Source organism: Corythoichthys intestinalis, chromosome 3 (genome assembly GCF_030265065.1).
Source record: "Corythoichthys intestinalis isolate RoL2023-P3 chromosome 3, ASM3026506v1, whole genome shotgun sequence".
In the NCBI taxonomy this organism is placed as follows: domain Eukaryota; kingdom Metazoa; phylum Chordata; class Actinopteri; order Syngnathiformes; family Syngnathidae; genus Corythoichthys; species Corythoichthys intestinalis.
Window position 1 is genome coordinate 24330538 of NC_080397.1, and position 20763 is coordinate 24351300.

At 41.5% G+C, this 20763-nt stretch overlaps 1 protein-coding gene across 3 annotated transcripts in view; it reads right to left on the bottom strand.

The window, feature by feature from the left end:
* dhx37 (DEAH (Asp-Glu-Ala-His) box polypeptide 37) overlaps positions 1–20763 on the bottom strand; it is a 22895-nt gene continuing 2132 nt past the window's right edge. For 2 of the 3 annotated variants that reach the window (XM_057832120.1, XM_057832118.1), the window contains exons 2-27: positions 20145–20262; positions 19897–20066; positions 19712–19824; positions 19287–19644; positions 14655–14803; positions 14486–14578; positions 14307–14403; positions 14081–14194; positions 11159–11375; positions 10970–11068; positions 10833–10903; positions 10623–10752; positions 10463–10539; positions 9388–9620; positions 6047–6158; positions 5866–5972; positions 1946–2134; positions 1744–1868; positions 1565–1681; positions 1258–1430; positions 1074–1188; positions 869–1006; positions 689–783; positions 538–611; positions 356–453; positions 1–272 (exon numbers count right to left, since the gene is read on the bottom strand). In XM_057832120.1, coding sequence (XP_057688103.1) covers positions 196–272; positions 356–453; positions 538–611; positions 689–783; positions 869–1006; positions 1074–1188; positions 1258–1430; positions 1565–1681; positions 1744–1868; positions 1946–2134; positions 5866–5972; positions 6047–6158; positions 9388–9620; positions 10463–10539; positions 10623–10752; positions 10833–10903; positions 10970–11068; positions 11159–11375; positions 14081–14194; positions 14307–14403; positions 14486–14578; positions 14655–14803; positions 19287–19644; positions 19712–19824; positions 19897–20066; positions 20145–20256 — 3453 coding nt within the window. In that variant the 5' untranslated portion in view covers positions 20257–20262 and the 3' untranslated portion in view covers positions 1–195. The remainder of the gene's footprint in view (positions 273–355; positions 454–537; positions 612–688; positions 784–868; positions 1007–1073; positions 1189–1257; positions 1431–1564; positions 1682–1743; positions 1869–1945; positions 2135–5865; positions 5973–6046; positions 6159–9387; positions 9621–10462; positions 10540–10622; positions 10753–10832; positions 10904–10969; positions 11069–11158; positions 11376–14080; positions 14195–14306; positions 14404–14485; positions 14579–14654; positions 14804–19286; positions 19645–19711; positions 19825–19896; positions 20067–20144; positions 20263–20763) is intronic. The other variant, XM_057832117.1, reaches the window with a different exon arrangement.

Sequence of the window (20763 nt, forward strand, 5' to 3'; positions counted from 1 at the left end):
ATAAAACAAGTAAACAGATGTCACATTTTTTAATGAGTCTTATGAAGACCAAATCAGAGCGTCATGATTACTAGAACAACAATTCAAATGTGTTTTCTATTACACGATGCATATAGACAGAGTTTATAAAAGAGAAAGAAGCTAAAATGGTCATTAGATGACAACCACAGCTTCTTTTGGTTCATAAATTGGCTTTCATACTGGAGGCCAACTTTTGGCAACATCTTGATGCATGGCCTCGGGCAACCACTGGCAGTATGCCGACAGCAAGACTGTAGGGAGAAAACATTATTGGACTAAAAGATTTCAAATTAAAATCTGAAATCAAGTCATGGCTCTCATATTAAGTACATACATTTATCGTCAGTCTTCCACAGGGAGAGGAGGGCATCCCTGCAGTCGACTCTCCGTGACACTAGAGCTCCCAGCACAGCTTCTGTCCTGGGCTGTAGCCTACAACAAAAAGAAATCAGTCTTTTTTTTTTTCTCATTAAACATAAAGATTCTGAACGTATATGTGTGAGAGTAATGACTTACTTGGCCCACGATTTCATCATGATGGAGGGGTTTGAAAGCAGATGGCCCCTACGTGCCTTAAGTTTAGGACAAACCTACACGGTACACGCACGCATCATAATTATGTATGAACTGTTTTTGAACAGATATATAATAAATTTGTCTGTAGTACCTGTCCATCTAGAATAAACTGGGCAAACAGTTTGTATCTCTCCAGACCATCAGGATATTCCATCTCCACTGCAGGAAGCTGCCAGCCCACTCGGACTGCAAAACATTAAATTGATGACTTTGTCAAGGAGGGATGAAAGACAACAGAGCATAAAATGCAATATCCTCACTCCCAGCTTACAGAAGGTGCTTGAACGGTGGCACCTGATGCTGCCTGTGGAGGAACAAAACCACGGCGATGGGGATTCCAGAGGAGGGTCAAGGTGGCAGTACTGAGGAAGGAGCTGAGGGACCCACTCTGCTTCGACAGCGGACACGCCTGATGGGAACGCAACATGACAATTCTGCAAAGAGATTCAGGACAAAAAGACAATGTGGCCACTGACCTCTCATGTACATCTTGGTGGTCTCCATTATTTCCTGGTAGACAATAAATTCAGGCAGCGTTTTGAAGAGCGGTGATGTCGGGTGAATGAAAACCGGGTCGTCCATGAGTGGTGTCTGTGGAGATGAAAAAGGTGAGAAATGGAAGTACCGCGAGTGTTTCCGTCATGGTTATCATAGGCTCACCTTGTAAGCGTTCTTCCAATTTGGATCCAACAATTCCTCGGCCTGCACTCTCCTCGCCAGATGGTCGCCGAGGCCCGCTAGAGTGATCTGTCGCAAGCATACCACCTGGTGCTCTGTAGGGGGTGACATCTTGGGGTCGACGAACACACCTATCTTGGGGAACACGGTGTTCACTGGGAAGAAATACAGTAGGACACCATGTGTTTAAGTTACACTGCACATGTGCTACTGTGGTTGTAGTTGCGGTTGTGTTGAATTTGACGGCATCCTTCTAATAGTTTTGTTCTGATGCCTGAAAGTCGAGTACCTGCATTAGTGAGTTGACTCCTGAGACGGCGGATCTCCACCATAGCTTTGTACCTAAGGCCGTTCTCTTCACAAAACTTTGGAGTGCAACCACTGAATTCGCATGCGCCGACGGCACCTGAAGTCACACGCGCACATCATTCAGGCAGGTTCTCCCCACCTGATCTCAAATCAACTCACCCAGCATGACCATGACGTCCCCCAGCAAAAGTGACGGCCCTTGCCCCGCCCACAGCCTCCTCATTTGGGCCATCCGAGCACGACGCTGGGACAACTTGGAGTTCTCGTCCTCGCTACCTGCAGGTCTAAAGATTTAAAACCGGTGAGTGAAATGACAAATCAGTAAAGATAGAGGAGTCATCTAAAAAAATAGGCTCCTCACCTGTTGAGGTCTTCAAAAATCTCACGGACGGTCATTGCGGCCACCACGGCAATGACGTAAGGAAGGCACTCCTGCTGCTGGCCAAGCGCCAGCATCTTGGCATAGCGTGGTGCTACGGGGAAGGAGGCCATGGCTCGTCCCAGCGGGGTGATGGGGCAACTCAGCTTCGCTTTCTCAATTTCTTTCGCTCTGGAAGAAGACATGGACACCTCAAAAAAAAGCTCCGATACTGGATTTATGGCATACCAAGGTTACATACTGTACATTCAGGCACACGGGGAATGAGGCAGAAAAGACACGAAGGACATTGTGATTTATTGATTGATTGATTGATTGAAGCTTAAAGGGGATAGATGGAATTTAATTTTAAAATTTAGCATAGTATATTAATGCCATAAATACCAAAACTTTTTTTTAGAAATAAAGAGTAAAAATGTTGGAAATGCAAATAATGTTTTTTTAGCCCCAATTTTTCAAAAAAATACATTTAAGAGTTTTATTTAAATAAATCAATTTTAACTTTAATTTTGATACCTTGATATTACAATTTAAAAAAAATTTTTTTTAATCAAGTTCATCATAATGTCAGAATATGCCATCGGTCTATGCTGACTACAATGTAGATCTGGGCGATAGCAATACGTCAAAATACTATTACTCAAGTAGTCATTCACAGAATTTTCTCAAGTTATAAAGTATTCGATGAAACGAAACCTCAAATAATGAGTAACTGGTTTCAATGCCAGATTCTTTTTAAAGAATGGTATTTTTTTCCCTCAGCAAAACATAATACAGTGCCCTCCATAATTATTGGCACCCCTGGTTAAGATGTGTTTTTTAGCTTCTAATATTTCTTTTTTTCCAATTTAAATAATATGGGACCTTAATGGGAAAAAAAAGAGAAAAATCCAACCTTCAATACAGGTGCATTTATTCAGTGGGGAGCCAGTTGAAGCCTGGGACCGTGTGCTTTGGTCAGATGAGACCAAGATTGAGCTTTTTGGCAACAAACACTCTAAGTGGGTCTGGCGTGCCACAAAAGATGCGCATGCTGAAAAGCACCTCATACCCACTGTGAAGTATGGGGGTGGGTCAGTGATGCTGTGGGGCTGTTTCGCTTCCAAAGGCCCTGGGAACCTTGTTAGGGCGCATGGCATCATGAATGCTTTGAAATACCAGGACATTTTATATCAAAATCTGTTGCCCTCTGCCCGAAAGCTGAAGATGGGTCGTCACATGGTCTTTCAGCAGGACAATGACCCTAAATATATGGCCAAATCTACACAGAAATGGTTCACCAGACACAAAATCAAGCTCCTCCCATGGCCATCTCAGTCCCCAGACCTTGCTTTGTTGGCAAAAGGGGGTTGTACAAAGTATTAACACCAGGGGTGCTAATAATTGTGACACACGTTATTTGATGTCAAATAATTATTCTTTATGTGGGATTTTTTTTCCCCCACTGAATAAATGCACTTTTATTGAAGGTTGGATTTTTCTCTTTTTTCCATTAAGGTCCCATATTATTTGAATTTAAAAAAAAAAAAAAACAATATTAGAAGCTAAAAACACATCTTAACCAGCGGTGCCAATAATTATGGAGGGACTGCATAAATGAACTGTTATTATTATCATACTGTACTACAACCTATTACATGACCATATTAGGCCAAAACACAAAATCACTGAATTTCCACTAGCAAAATCTACAGAAATCAAACATTGCCTGTCCTATGTTCCCTTTAGTATAAAAAACATATTTCCAACCATGAAATTAAAACGATCATGTCTCCAGTTTTCCGTGGCCTATCGGTGTCAAATAAAAACTGTGAGAGAGGTTGAAATCCGCACTTTCAAGTAATTGTGACACCACGTGAAACAGTTCAATTTTTACTGTGCTTTAAAGATGCCACTTGTTTGAACAGGCCTGCGTAATCACAGGACTTCCGACTGCAAGCTTGTGTGTGGTCATGTGACTGCATTGTTATGTCTGATTGGTATCATGGAGTTATGTGATTATTGTTGCGATGTTTCATTGGAGAAACTCGTAGAACCACTGTGGGCATCGCCGGCAAAAATAAAGTAAAATGTTATATTCAAAATAAAGAGCAAAAATATAAGAACTCTAGTGTAGCCGAAAGTAGCAGATTAAGAGTAGCGTTTCTTCTTCACAAATCTACTCAAGTAAAAAGTATGGCGTTGTATAACGATACTGACAACTACAGTTTTCTCAAAAAGTTACTCAAGTACCAGTAAATGTAACGGAGTAAATGTAACGCACTACTACCCGTTTCTGCCTGCAATTGAGCACCATCCACAAGAGGAGTGTTAGAATCGAAGTGCTCATTAATACAGTAGTTAGGAAAATTCCTTGTCCTGTTGTCACGGCTTAAGTTTGTGACAACAAAACCTGCTAATTCACCCATTTGCAAAATATGAAGAATAAAGACAAGTATTTGAAGGTGATAGCAACAAAGGCATCAATTGTCTAATCTCATGCATCTGTTTAAATGTCAACCTAGTGCAGGAGAGATCATGGAAATCTATCAATAAATTATTCAATACAGTACATTATACCATGAGAATGACTTTGCCTGTATTTCATTGTGTAATTATTGCATAGCATTTTTTTTGCTCTTCTATTCCAGGATAGAAAGAGTTGTTGTTTTGTTATTATTCTTAAGGTCTCCTTTAAAACTATGGGGGAGGGAAAAATAGTTGTAACTAGTGATGGGACGAAATGAGCCGAGGTTCCGAAGCTTGTGTCGGGTAATGGGAGGGGGGTTTCCACGAAGCTTGTAGCGAGGCGCGCTTCATTTCGGCAAAACCCGAAAATGATGACGTGGGAAGGCGGCCGGCGGCTGGTGGCCGGCTGAATCTCGTGAGTGCTTCGGAAGTGATCCAACGTTTGGCGCACATTGCAAAAACAGGACAGACTACGGTATAAATTGGTTGCAAAACGCAATGGCGATCGCCTGTTATCTCACATTTTGTGGATTTCGGGCTCCTGTACTTGTTACATCTGTGCGCAACAGTGCAACCAGTGGTATCTTTTTTCGAGCCTTGTCCTTTGCTTGCGATGGAACCTGCGCGAAAAGAGCGATCCTCCCCTGTATGGGAACATTTTGATTTTTCAATAAGGTAAGGGAGAAAAACTACTTTAATATAAATGCGAGTGTGTGTGTGTACCTATCTGAACCAAACATCAACAGAATGAACAATCCATTAGTGTACTGGGAGGCACAAAAGAATACCTACCCAAATTTATATAAACTGGCACTCACATTTCTCTGCACCCCAGCTTCATCTGTGCCTTGTGAAAGAATATTTTCTAAAGCTGGTGAAATATTTTCCAAAAAAAAAAAGAAACTGTTTAAAGCCAGCCACTGTGGGAAAGCTATTATTTCTAAATAAAAATGAATAACAAATTACCCTTAGCACTTGTTGTATTTTGTTCACATACTAAATTACTAACACAAGCACATTCATATCTTTGTTTTAAGCAAATAGCCATTGAATTCTTAACAATGTTGACCTCTTGGGCTTCAAGACCACTTGATGGCGCCATAGGGTAAATGAAGCACCATGAAGCTTTGCTACATGTGCAAACCAATTGGCTGCACAGCTTCATTGCTTCATGAGGCTTCATTTGGCCATCACTAGTTGTAACCATTTTTTCCAACAATTTAGAAGGATTAAAAAAAACATCTATGAAATTGCTTCCTAATAAACAGAACAGAACACTTTTCAGGACATAGATGCAACACCAACCCGAAGACATTTGCAGTAAACCCCAAAAACCTATGATAAATGATAGTTTAAAATATCATCGATATTGCTTGGGTATGACAGATGAACCTTTGTACGGCGAGGAAACATTGTATTGACAAAAGGAATCGCAGCAGAGCTAGTACAGTTACCTTCCGATGCGGGGTGGCTCTTTGAGGGCACCTAAGGAGACCAACAACTGTTCTGCTGCCACAAGAGCCTCAGTCGAAGGTGGAGTCGGGAAGGGGAAATTGACCACCTGCAGATGTTCCAAAATGAGTATTTTCATGGCAATTTTGCAATTAAAATTGAGCTGATTGAGCTGCGACCAACTTTTTCTATGTTGAGGTCCTTCATCTGGAGTACCAAGTCATCCACAGGCCTGCGACTGATTTCTGCTTCTGAGAACGGACTGAAGTCACCAAACACTGCAGACGAGTACAGCCTGCCAGAGATGAATGATGTAAATAGGTGTTCCCTCACCTTTAGTAATGAGACAAGGTGCATATGATGATGAATTAATGTCATCATAAACAAATGCTGTATAGAATTCACTTTAACCCAGTGGTTCTTAACTTTGCTAAAGCTACCAAACCCCATGAGTTTCACACTTCAGAATTTTAGGGCTGTCCCGATCGCATGTTTCTGCACCTGAGTTCGAGTACGGATCACCTGGATTTGAGGATCTGCTGATGGAGAGTACCAATCTGATACCTCGGCAATGAATTAACAAGAAAAAAAAGGACATCAAAATGTAAAATATTTACATGTTGTAGACTTTATCCCTCTTGTATGATGCTATCTTACCGTTAGTTTCCCATGAGAGCTAGCATAACGTTCTCCTACCGGCAGTGTTCGCTTGCGCTTCTACTGTGTTTTGAAATTGCGTAATAAAACACAATTTTTTTTTTGTGTTATCTTGTACATTTTGATTATATTGTACCTTTGCAGCCCATAAAAACTGAAAAATTAAGACGTCTTAAAAACCTGATCTTTTCACCCGATTCCGATCCTCTGAAAATGACGTAATCGGTAGGGGTGCACGATATCCATTTTTTGAAACCGATATCGATAACTTCCTGCTCCTCAAAGCCGATACCGATATCGATAACTGATAATAAATATATAATTCTTTAAATGTATAACCTGAGTTTTTGAACACCTGGAACTTAAAAAAAAAACTAGTGGTGGTTTCAACCTTTGCCTTTGATCTCACCAGATTTTTCATAATGACATGAACTACACAGTGCGTTTCACTTCTGCACTGCCCGACAGCCAGCTAAGAATGAATGCAATTCCATAAACCACAAAGCTTGGTCTTTTCTTGCTTTTATGGGAACACGCTCGTCTTAATATTGTGAAAGTACAACAGAAAAATACACATATTCAATACTCAATATACAACAAACTGCACAATACACTTATATTCACAACTATTATATGTATAGCATAGCACACTAGCTTGAGCTACTAAAGCATTGGCTGACTTCTATAACACAACAACTAATGAAGTTCTGTACATATGACCCTTCACCACAGAAGTAAACATATATTGCACATCCATATGTTATAGTAAACATAAAATACTTACATATATTTTCAAGGCAGAAACGTAACAGAAAGCATTCACGATTGTCAATGCTACCGCTAGACACCGCTATGTGTAAGTGAATGAACCAAACTACTGTAACAAAAAATAGATGCAGCGAATTATTCTGACTAGCAGGTGGCAGCAATGCCCTGCAAACGGTCAACTGACTTCCCATACAAGTGTGTAAACTGTGAAGCCAGCACAGTACATATTATCGGTCCTATTAATTATGTTATTGGATTTATCGGGATGACGTCATAATTCCTATTATCGGACCGATAATTATCGGACCAATAATTATCGTGCACCAGTAGAAATCGGGCCCGAATTCCGATCAAGTAATCAGATCGGGGACATCCCTCTAAATTTTTATAATAAAGCCAATTTTTTTTACCAATATAGCTACGCTAGCAAGCCAATATCTAATTAAATTTGCTTTCAAATTTGACATTTACTACAAATAATGTTGCCTTTTTTCTGTTGAATTTCAAAATTGGACAATGATATGTCCGATATTATCGGGTAGTCGATAATATCGGCTGTTAAAATCATTTTAAAATTATATCGAATAATACCAACAACGGTTTTGGGCCAATATGCATGCTGCCTTCAAAGTTCATGTAGAAGAAGCTTTCTGCCTTTGTACAAGGGCTGGTTACAACGTGACACAGCAGTTATGTTTATTGACCATTAGATGTCTCCAAACTAAAATGCTTGGCAATCTGTTATTTGAGCAGACTTCTAAGTCCACGACCACATATATCGGTATCTGTTTGATACTGGGATATCGGTTAAAAAGTAATGAACGGACAACTACTAATTTCAGCTCACACTGGTCCTTTTTTGCTTTCATGTGTACATTCTCATTTTATTGTCGCATCCTTGCACCACGTACGATTTACATGGCGCAAAATGAGGCAAACGTTTTATATCATCTGCGCAGTCCACGCTGCCAGTAGGTCTGTTATAATTCCGCATACAAAGTGCGAGTCAAAGGTCCACTACGCAAATCAATTCTTCTTTTCATTAGATAGAGGGCTAGCGGCTGAAAAAAAATGGAATAAAGCTTGTAAATTGGGGGCAAACCAGTCCAAAACCTCATCTAAAACAACACTTTGCCTTTAGTCAGCATACAATTTAGGGCCCTGTGTGTCTTAGCCCTCACTGAACCCCTTAGACCACAGGTGTCAAACCAATTCCACAAAAGGCCGAGTGGGTCTTAGTTTTTGTTCCAACTGAAAACCTAGACAGTTTGACCAATGAGGTTTTTGCTCAAAAAAGTCACATCTCACTACAATCAACGGATTATACTTGTAAAAGAACAGATTGGTGAAAAGATATCTTCTTGATGGGTTGGAATGAAAACCTGCACCCACTAAACCCTTTATGGAATTGGTTAGACACCTTTGCCGTAGGCCTGATTTATGCTTCTGCGTTCCGTTGACGCCTGAGCGACAGCTTAGACCATACGTCGTCATTGAGCATGCAAAGTTCTGCGTCAAGGGAACGCGTTGCTCTGTATTTCACCACCAAGCTACTAGAGGGGTGTGGCATTGTCTTTGTACAGTTTTCGGCTACTCTTGTGAAATTCCTTTAGTTTTCCTATGGTCATAGACAGCAATAGCAACAGAAATGGAACATGGTGACGCATAGGTGACACAGAAGACGTTAGGCATGTGGCATTGTCTTTGTACAGTTTTCGGCTACTCTTCTCAAATTCCTTTAGTTTTCCTATGGTCATAGACAGCAAGAGCAACAGAAATGGAACATGGTGACGCATAGGTGACACAGAAGACGTTAGCGAATGTTTGAAAACGGAGGTGTTACTGTGCTGAACAGGACACAACGTAATGAGCGGCTCAATCACAGTCCTTTTATGTTCACGTCACGATATGTTGACATTACGCGTAGTCCGGATTTTTTGGAGGTGCACGTATGGCTACGGCGTAGGGTCGTAAATCCAGTCTGCGTTAATGGTGAAGGTCCGCCGTCACCGCAACGCAGAAGCATAAAACAGCCTTTAGACTTACTCACCGACCCCCTGGGATTTGATTGAACCCAGGTTAAGAACTGCTGCTCTAACCTGTAACAATGTCCCGCCTCTGTCCGTCCTGCTCGACCTGCCCTCTGGTTGGCTGATGCCTGCGAGGTCCATGTGACCTTGAAGGATGACACGCCTGTCACACGGTCGTAGAAGCGCTTCTTCACACGGCCACAGTCGACAACATATTTAATGCCTGGGATGGTCAGAGAGGTCTCTGCCACGTTGGTGGCCACTACACACAGACGTGTGCCAGGAGGAGGGGGTTTGAACACCTGCATGCACACATACACATGAAGGTAATAGGGATGAGACAATACATTTAAACTCAACATACGATGCACATCTCTATGCCAAGGTCATGATACTATGGGTCATGGCACGATCTCAAAAACTTAAAAAAAAAAAAAAAATGCAATTAAAACATTGTTTCAGTAGCACATGCAAATACAGTCCAGACTACAGTATAAAACCACAGCAAAATTGAGCCAATTCCCGAGGGAGAGAGAAATTCTGCTGCCAACATGGTTTTCGTACAACTTCAACTTCAGTGCCTCATGCCTCCCAGCATGCAACGTGGCACTAAGGATATAATTAACTTTCAAAGTTCATGTTCTGTGTTAATTATTTTTTCCAGTTACTATTCCCGTTGTATCATTAATCGCAAGTTATGATATTTTGTTTGTTGCTATGTGATGTAGTTTCGTTTTGAAGCCGTGAGTTTGAATTACCTTTGATTTATTGACCTATTACTTGTCATTGTTCATGAAATGGGTGGAAGCCTGTTCTTCTGATTACACATTGAGAGTAGAGACGCATACTCCTTGCCTCATGAGCACCACAAAAGAGCTAGTGGCTACCAGTGGTAGTCGCTGAGACAGTGCTGCATTTGACAAACGTATTTATGCACCGCATTGCTCAAATCAGTGCAGTGCATCTAGTCTATGTACTGCGATTATTTTTTTACAAACTTGATGTGTATCGTAATGTTTCGTATCGCGATATATCGTCAAAACATATTTTGTCCCAAATCAAGCATGTATTGTGATATTGTTTTGGGGAAAGAATGTTGATCCACGGTTTCATGGAGTTAAGGTGAAGTCACAAAATTAAAGACCTTGGCTTGTTGCTCTGGAGCCAGCAAAGAGTAGAGCGGCAGGACGTACATGGGAATCGATGGATCAGCCTTTTCCTCTACGAGAACAAACCACAACTAAATTCACCATTTGACATATGTCACACCCCTCAACAGTTGCAGTATGAGCGCCAATGCTTGCCTGTATCGCCAGGATCGTCGCCAATGTCCAAATCAGAGCCCTCGTCCTCATCTATCCCCGCTGCTCTGTCCTCGTCTCCTTCGTCCACAGGTAGAGCGGAGTAGTTGTTAAGGTCAATATGGGGCAGGGACTGCATTTACAAATGACACAATTAGTTAGAATGTGAGCGTAAGTATCTATCAATGTGGTCGACCGACAGACAGCACATACAACATTCTTCTTCTGTTTCGCCTTCTTGAAGCTCTTCACTGCCTCTGAGCTGTCTGTGTCTTCCACACAGCCTGAACAAAAAAAAATCTCAAAACACAGACAAAATATAACATGTGTTTTAGGTGTACTTCACTCACCATTGCTTGTGTTGCCCTTCCTAAAGGGGAATGCTTTCCTCAGTCGCCTGCACAAGTTGTGAACCTCCCCCTGGCCAGTAAGAAATACAAGGATGCCCCCTGAACCATGGAGATAGGAAATTGAGTCCACAAGAAACACCAACATTCACTAGGTGACACTTTTACAGGGTTGAAAAAAATATTGCGTACCTGAAGGCAGCATGCGGTGAATTTTACAGGTTTTGTGAAACACCTCCCCTGTGTAATCATCCAGCGGGGTGCGTTTGTTGAAATGTATCGTGACAGGAAACTGTCGAGCATCCACCTTGATGATGGGCGGAGGGGTCTTGAACAGCTTCTGGTTATCGGTGAAGTCTTCCACACGCAGAGTAGCGGACATGACCAACAGCTTCATAGGCAAACCTTTCTGCATATGCACACAAGTTGGAAAAGATAATTATGTAAGGCAACTGATTAGCGTTCATTTAATAATCTACTTGTAATTTCATGATGAATGGGAGATCAAATGTTTTATTTATATTCTTTGTTTTTTTTCTCAAGAGACATAAGAACTGCAGTGACAGTACTAACGGTTGCACAGCAATCTTTAATTCTGAAAAACCTTGAGATTTTGCTTTTCTTTGAAGCCAAAATAAAAGTGATATCTTTTGTTTTGACGCAGTTTGAGTAAATCTGCTGTCTTCAGCGTTTTGTTCACCTCTATTTATGGATGTCCCCAATCCAATCATGTGATCATAAACCACGCCCAATAGTGTCATTTTTAAAAGGTCAGAATCAGACCAGAAATATATTTATTAAGGTATTAACTTATTGGCTGCCATTGACTGGGAGGGCCCCCCAGTCAAATTGGACTGGACATCTATCGCCAACAATGGTAGTGAAACATGTTCACTCAATGCCAACCTTCCCAGTTCAAATAAATTTAACTTATATCATTTGCAATGGCAGTAAACCACTTCAGGGCTACAAGCAACAAAATAATCCTGAGGTATAAAAATTAGGGATGTCCCTGTTCCGATCACGTGATCAAAAATCAGGCCCAAATAGGTCATTTTTAGAAAATCGGAATCGGTTGACAAAGATTGTTTTACAACGCAAAAAAATAATAAAGATGGGCAAGGATATTGTCAAAAGAAACACAAGAAATGTTGATTTTGAAATACATTAATGAACTGCCGAGATATTGGATCGGTGCTCGGTATTGGCAATCTTCAAAATCAGGTGACTCTTGTCTAGTGGTGCAACGGATCATGATTGGTCCGAGATCCGTTCGGATCGACGTCATCGGTTCGGCACACATGTGATCCGCGGATTGATTTCTGAAAAAAACAATTGTGCTCCAGGCGCACAAACTTGTGTAGAGCGGATAAAGAGGGGAGCAGAGTGCACAATGCAGACATGGCAAGTGGAAGAAAGGAGGAGCTTGAACGCCCCTGCTACACTTAAATCCCCTGTATGTTTTGGTTTCCCTGTCAAGTATGATGACAAAGGAAAAAGGTCAGTGGACAAAACCGCGACAGTGTGTACGCATTGTGGCATAAGAAGCCATATGACAGCGGAAACACATCCAGTATGTTCGTGGATTAGAAGCGACATCACCCGGGTGTTTTGCTGACCGAAGAAAACCTGGCAAACAACCGCTCATCACCGACCATTTAAGCAGCCTCTTCCTGCACAATCCGACCGGGCTAAAGCCATCACTAAAGCTACCGGTGTGTTTGTAGCTGCAGACATGAGACCATATTCAGTTGTGCAAAACGAGGGCTTTAAATACATGTTTAAATTGCTTGAGCCACGCTACGACATCCCATCGCGCACACACTTTAGTGAAAAGATTGTGCAAAATCTCTAAGAAGGAGAAAAGAAAAACGTTGTGAATGAACTATCCCGGGCGTCAACTGTTGCGCTCACGACGGACGAGTGGACGTCCAGTGGAAGGGAGAGTTTATGTGACGATAACCGCTCACTTTATCACACCAGAGTGGGAGATGAAATGTCCAGTGCTGCAGACTCGCCCCCTCTATGACAGTCACACAGGCACTCATCTTGCGCAGGTACTGACACAAGCAGTGGAAGAATGGAAGATACGGAGGCCCAGTACTATTATCCCAGTAACAACTGATAATGGAAAAAAAAAAAAAATCAAATAAATGCAGTGAAGGAGGCAGGACTGCGTCCACAAATAGGGTGCTTTGCACATGTAGTGAATTTGGCATCACAAAAGGGAGTCTCAGCCAATAAAATGGACAATCTCCTTCTATTTTACTAGTGGTCATTGGAACCAATATTAAAAGGAGAAGATGTGCATTTCTATGTTGCTGTTGCACTTTAAGTTGTTATAATTTTGTTAAAAAGAAGATATTATGCCTTGTGCACTATTTTTATATATTCTAATTTAATAATTTCAGTTTTCAATAAACAAACAAAAATTATCTTTTTTTTTTTTTTTTTTTTTTTTTTGCTTTTCGCTGATCCGAAAAACGATCCGATCCGTGACTCTTGATCCGAGGAACGATCCAATCCGTGAGTTTTGTGATCCGTTGCACCCCTACTCTTGACTCCAACTTGGGTGCAAGAATATATTCGGGACATTCCTATACATGTGCATGTTTATGTTCACTAGAGCCGGGCGATATGGAAAACACTGATCACTGAAACGACATGCCATGGCATTGTAAATGTTAAGTGATTTTTTTCCCCTAGTTTTTTTAGTTATTTTGTTTTGCCGATACCTATATTTTTAGATAATTAAAAATAATGCCACCAGTATATGACGAATCATATTTTTGGCATTAAAGTGAACTCTGCTGGTACCTACTGGAGAAATGCTTTTTTTTTTTTTTAATTGCACAATGCTTTTTTTACTTTCTTTAGTCTCACACAGCCGATATTTTCCAAGGGTTTGATTTACAGAAGCCAAAAATTGCAACAGTGCTGAAAAGCATACATGAATACTGGACTGGATCCGTATCCGGATGTCCTGACCAAATCCTATACTCCAAAAATAGCCGTAATCTGACACTGATAGAGATACGGTTTATTGGATCGGTACAACACTACTGGTGACTACATACAGATTTAAAAGCAAACAAATTAACCCTTTAATATCACCTTATTTCTGAGGGGAACTATACGGGAGAGCAGTCCTATGAGAATGTCCGTGTACACACTTCGCTCGTGTGCCTCGTCTATGATGATCACACTGTAACGCCGAAGCAGGAAGTCCTGGCATGTGACATGTACAGCAGACAGCAAAACGATAGTCAAGGTATTAAAAATCAAAATCAAAAACATTTCAACTTGTCTGCTTTAATACAAAAAAATTAAAAGCTCCCACCTTTTGTATCTCCTTCAAAAGAACACCATCCGTCATGAACTTTATCTTGGTCTCTTCCGTCACATTACCCTCATATCGAATCTGATAGGACACCACGCTGAACCCACACAAAGATAGACACCCCTCGATTGAAGGCATCTTTTTAAAGCAGTTGAACCTGTTCTCTTTGATTATGTTACCGTGTGGGCAGGTTCATCTCTTTGGCGACTCTCTGTGACATGCTGACAGCTGCTACTCTTCTTGGTTCGGTTATGCCTATCATTCCAGGGTCACTGGAGAGAACAATTCCGTATCTATGCCCGCAAACTGAGGTCGCATTTGCACGACACGGACAGAGAACCAACTAACCTGGCGTAACCGGCTTCGTACAGAAACTGGGGCACTTGTGTTGTTTTCCCACTTCCAGTCTCTCCACAGATGATGACACAGGGGTTCTCTCTCACAGCCTCCATGATGACCTGCTCCTCTGCCAACACTGGTAGCTTCAAACGGGACTCCTTCGGCCACGAACAAAAATTGAATTTGTTGAATTTATGTTTGTGCAAGAAAAATGCATAGGAAAAAGTGCTTTTCTGACAATATAGCAATATGGTGGTAAAAAAAATTCCAGTCATTAACAAAGGAACCAACAGCTTGCTACCAAAATATTCCAATAGAATAATATCTAAGTTACATCCTTGGTTGCCATTGACAGTGCTAGACATCCCATTGCTTTTGGCTGGGAGGGGGAAATGAACGGATTGAACATTCGTTCATTCGGGAGGGGCGAATGAACGAATGGTAAATCCGTTCAGTTTAAATTAATTGGAAGTCTATTGTCAGTAGCAGGCAATGAGTTGAGAATGACTCATTTGTTTTACGAGAATGTTGCAATAATATACAGTGGAGAGAACAAGTATTTGATACACTGCCAATTTTGCTGGTTTTCCCACTTGCAAAGCATGTAGAGGTCTGTAATGTGTATCATAAGTTCTCTTCAACTGTGAGGGGCGGAATCTAATACAAAAAAAAAAAAAAACAGAAAATCACGCTGTATGATTTTTAAATAATACATTTGCATTTAATTGCATGAAATAAGTATTTGATACATCACAAAAATCGAACTTAATATTTGGTACAGAAACCTTTGTTTGCTATTACAGATACCAAACGTTTCCTGTAGTCCTTGACAAGGTTTGCACACACTGCAGCAGGGATTCTGGCCCACTCCTCCATGCAGATCTTCTCCAGAGCCCTCAGGTTTCGGGCCTGCTGCCGGGCAACACGGACTTTCAGCTCCCTCCATAGATTTTCTATCGGGTTCAGATCTGGTGACTGGCTAGGCCACTCAAGGACCTTAAGATGCTTCTTACGGAGCCACTCTTTAGTTGCCTTGGCTGTGTGCTTTGGGTCGTTGTCATGCTGGAAGACCCAGCTACGACCCATTTTCAGGGCTCTCACTGAAGGAAGGAGGTTGTCAGCCAAGATCTGGCGATACATAGCCCCATCCATCCTCCCCTCAATACGGTGGAGTCGTCCTGTACCCTTGGCAGAGAAGCAGTCCCAAAAAATGATGTTTCCTCCTCCATGTTTCACGGTTGGGATGGTGTTTTTGGGGTTGGACTCATCCTTCTTTTTCCTCCAAATACAACATGCTGAGTGTAGACCAAAAAGTTCCATTTTGGTCTCATCCGACCACATGACCTTCTCCCATTGCTCCTCTGGATCATCCAGATGGTCAGTGGCAAACTTCAGACGTGTCTGGACATGCACTGGTTTCAGCAGCGGGACCTTGCGTGCGCTGTAGGATTTTAATCTATGACGGCGTAATGTGTTTCCGATGGTTTTCTTCGAGACTGTGGTTCCAGCTCTCTTCAGGTCATTGACCAGGTCCTGCCGTGTAGTTCTGGGCTGATCCCTCACCTTCCTCATGATCAGTGATGCCCCACGAGGTAAGATCTTGCATGGAGCCCCAGAATGAGGCAGATTGACCGTCAACTTGAACTTCTTCCATTTTCTAAGAATCGTTCCAACAGTTGTTACCCTCTCACTAAGCTGCTCGCTTATTTTCCTGTAGCCCATCCCAGCCTTGTGCAGGTCTATTATTTTATCCCTGATGTCCTTACACAGCTCTTTGGTCTTGGCCATTGTGGAGAGGTTGGAGTTTGTTTGTTTGAGCATGTGAACAGGTGTCTTTTATACAGATAACAAGTTCAAACAGGTGCAGTTACTTCCGGTAATGAGTGGAGAACAGGAGGGGTTCTTAAAAAAGAACTAAGAGCCGAAATATTTACTAGTTGGTAATGTATCAAATACTTATTTCATGCAGTTAGATACAAATTTATTATTTAAAAATTATACACTGTGATTTTCTGGATTTTTGTATTAGATCCCGTCCCTCACAGTTGAAGAGAACTTATGATACAAATTACAGACCTCTACATAGCTTGCAAGTGGGAAAACCAGCAAAATCGGCAGCGTATCAAATACTTGTTCTCCCCACTCTAGTTTTGCTGTATAGTGGACCCTCATGATACAAGCGCCTCACCTTGTTTTTTTTTCCCTTAAGATACGAACATCGTCATGAGAGCAAATTTTCACCATATGAGCTTCGAGCGAAATCTAGAAAAGCCTCCCTTGCTTGGCGTGTTCAAGTGCCTAGGCATCCCGCCAGGTGGTATGTGAGCTCTATTTCGCTCCCCCCCCCCACCAAGTGTTTCACTGTCTCACTAGGTGGCGTACAAGCATCTCACGTCAACAGAATCCCCCATTTTCCCATCAGCTGCTCATCCTCGTCGTCTATGGTGACAGAATTTGTGCTTACAAGTGAACATTAACTACTAGTCCTTCTAAAAAAATTTGCATATTAAGTATAAGTTTATTATAGTTTAAGTTTATTATTTTCTGTAATGTACTGATAAACATTAAATTTTATATATTTCAGTTTCATTACGCACAAATGAAGTAGTTCAAGCAATTTATTGTTTTAATATTGATGATTTTGGCAAAAAGGTCAAGAAAAACCAAAAATCCCTATCTCAAAAAATTAGCATATCATGAAAAGAAAGAAGCTCTAAACAACTGCGAAAAATTTCTGAGGCTTTTAAAAATTCCCAGCCTGGTTCATTACTCAAAACCGCAATAATGGGCAAGACTGCCGACCTGACTGCTGTCCAGAAGGCCATCATTGACACCCTCAACCAAGAGGCTAAGACACAAAAAGACATTTCTGAGCGAATAGGCTGTTCCCAGAGTGCTGTATCAAGGCACCTCAGTAGGAAGTCTGTGGGAAGGAAAAAGCGTGGCAGTAAACACTGCACAACCAGAAGAGGTGACCGCACCCTGAGAACGATTGTGGAGAAGGGCCGATTCCAAACCTTGGGGGACCTGCAGAAACAGTGGACTGAGTCTGGAGTAGAAACATCCAGAGTCACCGTGCACAGGCGTGTGCTGGAGCCACTTTTGAACCTGAAACAGCGGCGTAAGCGCCTGACCTGGGCTACGGAGAAGCAGCACTGGACTGTTGCTCAGTGGTCCAAAGTACTTTTTTCAGATGAAAGCAAATTTTGCATGTCATTCGGAAATCAAGGTGCCAGAGTTTGGAGGAAGACTGGGGAGAAGGTATGGGGTGACATGTCAGCTTCTGGTGTTGGTCTACTGTGTTTTATCAAGGGCAGGGTCAATGCAGCTAACTACAGTAACTATCAGTAGATTTTGGAGCACTTCCTGCTTTCATCAGCTGAAAAGCTTGATGGAGATGAAGATTTCATTTTTCAGCACGACCTGGCACCTACTCACAGTGCCAAAACCACTGGTAAATGGTTTCCTGACCATGGCATACTGTGCTCAATTGGCCTGCCAACTCTCCTGACCTGAACCCCAAAGAGAATCTGTGGGATATTGTGAAGCTGAAGTTGAGAGACACCAGACCCAACACTGTGGATGAGCTTACGGCCGCTATCGAAGCATCCTGGGCCTACATAACACCTCAGCAGTGCCACAGGCTGATTGCCTCATGCCACGCCGCATTGAAGCAGTCATTTCTGAAAAAGGATTCCCGACCAAGTATTGAGTGCACTGCTGATATAATTAATTGAAGGTTGACTTTTTTGTATTAAAAAAAAAACACTTTTTTGTATTGGTCGGATCATGAAATATGCTAATTTTTTGAGATAGGGATTTTTTGTTTTTCTTGACTTTTTTGCCAAAATCATCAATACTAAGATAAAAGACTTGAACTACTTCAGTTGTGTGTAATGAATCTAAAATATATGAAAGTCTAATGTTTATCAGTATATTACAGAAAATAATAAACTTTATCACAATGTGCAAATTTTTTGAGAAGGACTAGTATGTCCCCCAGTTTACTTATACCAAAAATTTAGTTTAGTTCATGTTATGCTTATGTTTCCTTTATGTTACGGTGTATGTATGGCTGCCCGTTCTCTCCTCCTGCTCGGCTGACTCGCACTTTAGTTACATCGCTCGACTTCAGAACTTAAGTGTTTTTTATAAATAACATTGTTTCTATACTTTTAAATTCTTTTTCATATAGAGTTAGGGTTATTTAGCATTAAAATGATGCATTGAATTATTATTTCGGGGTAACATGGGGGTTATGAGAAGTGTCGCACACATTAACTGGAATTCAGTTATTTCTTATGGAGAATATACATTTATGATACGAGCTTGGCCCTGGAAGGGATAGTGCTCGAATCATGAGGGTTCACTGTATTCATTTTCAGAAATATTACACTGAAATATTCTCATAGTATGTGTGGAAGACAAAGGTTTTTGACAGATTGTCGACAACAGCGCAAAGAAATAAATATTGCTTATTTTTCAGTCTAAAAATATCTTGTTTTCTCTTTTATAGTTGTATCCTTGAAAATCCCAGATTGAGTTCCTGACCAATGAATCGATCATTTCTGTATTTAGGGAATCGTTATCACGAGCCTTATATCACAAATCGTATTGTGTCGGGAGCTATTATTAACACACCTGTATTTCTGGTGATCTGTCGACCGGGACGAAGACAGCCGGCTGTGGCTTCGTATAGGAGGTATTTGACTTTGTCTTCTTGGCTTCCTCGTCTTTCTGTTGTTCAGTGTTCACCGTCTCTTTTATCTCCTCACAGGGAGAACTTTTTTCCTTACACTCACTTATCTCTGTGTGTTGATTCACTTCACTAACTTCTTCCTCCTGTTCATCGCTGTCATCATCACTAGATGAGACCTCGCTAACATCTTGTACATCTTGTTCCACCTCTTCTTCTTCTTTCCATTTTCTCTTCCTGTTGGCCCCGCTGACACTGCTGAACTTCGGTCCAGAAACGCCATCTATCGTTTCCTCTGATGACCTGAAAGACAAAAAAAAGAGACTCAATTACCAGACATTTATTTAGACATGAATGTAAATGAACATACTGTTTAGCGTGGTAAAGCTTCTCCCCAGTTCCCAGTTTGGATGTGTTGTAAAGGAGCTTCAGTTCAGAATCTGGAACCTGGACTTCAGCCAGTCGTGTCAGGATGTCAGCTCTCTGCACATGAAGAAGCAAACATGAATTCCAAGGCCAAGACGCCCTTTTGCGATAGACGAGCAGCCATCTCACCTGAGCTTTCTTTTCCTTTTTATCCAGCACTTTTTGCAGCTCTTTCCGCCGCTTTTTGGTGAGCGGCTTCTTACTGGGAACAGGAGTCACCGAGGGCTTCTTCTTTTTGGCTTTGCTGGCCGGGAGCACCAAAGCGTTACTTTCGTCGACACCCTTTAACCTTGTCACATCTATAGAATGGAAACGCAATATAATTTGCTGGTGAACTGAATCCAACCAAACACGTTGATCATTACGTTTTCAGCCACCTTGTAGTTCCAATATAATTTCAGCCTCTTCTGCTTTCACTGGCTGTTGATGTTCGGCCTGTTCACACTGCTGTCTCCCTTTCCAGTTGTGCTTCTTTCGCAGTTTGCCCATCTCAACCTGAAGAAGGGAAAACCAGTATAGTATACATTAAGGATGCAACAATACTCGGCTTTATATTGAACCATTCGATACGCCCTCTTCGATTCAATACGCAAAAACATTCGATCCAAATGAAAAGCTCCCAAAATGGACTTTCCGAATTTATTTTTGTCGTCTTTCAGCATTTCAGGGGAGCCGATATGCTATCCCCACTCGTACATATTAAAGATAGACTGTCTTTACGAATACGTACAATAAAGTTCGCCAATACATTGTTGCCGACTTGGCTGCTACGAATAACCTCGCTTTGACAACAGAAAGGTTAAGACTGTGGGTCACACAGAGTTAACTCACGGTTAGATGATGAACAATGAGTGGCAAATTAAGAGCACTGTACTGCAAACTCGTCCTGTTTATGAAAGTCGATTCTCAAATGCTGGTGTTGTGCAGTAATGAGCAGACTTGACTTCTGTGGCGTTTGTTAACTTTTTTTAATGCCCGACAACACTCGCGCGCATA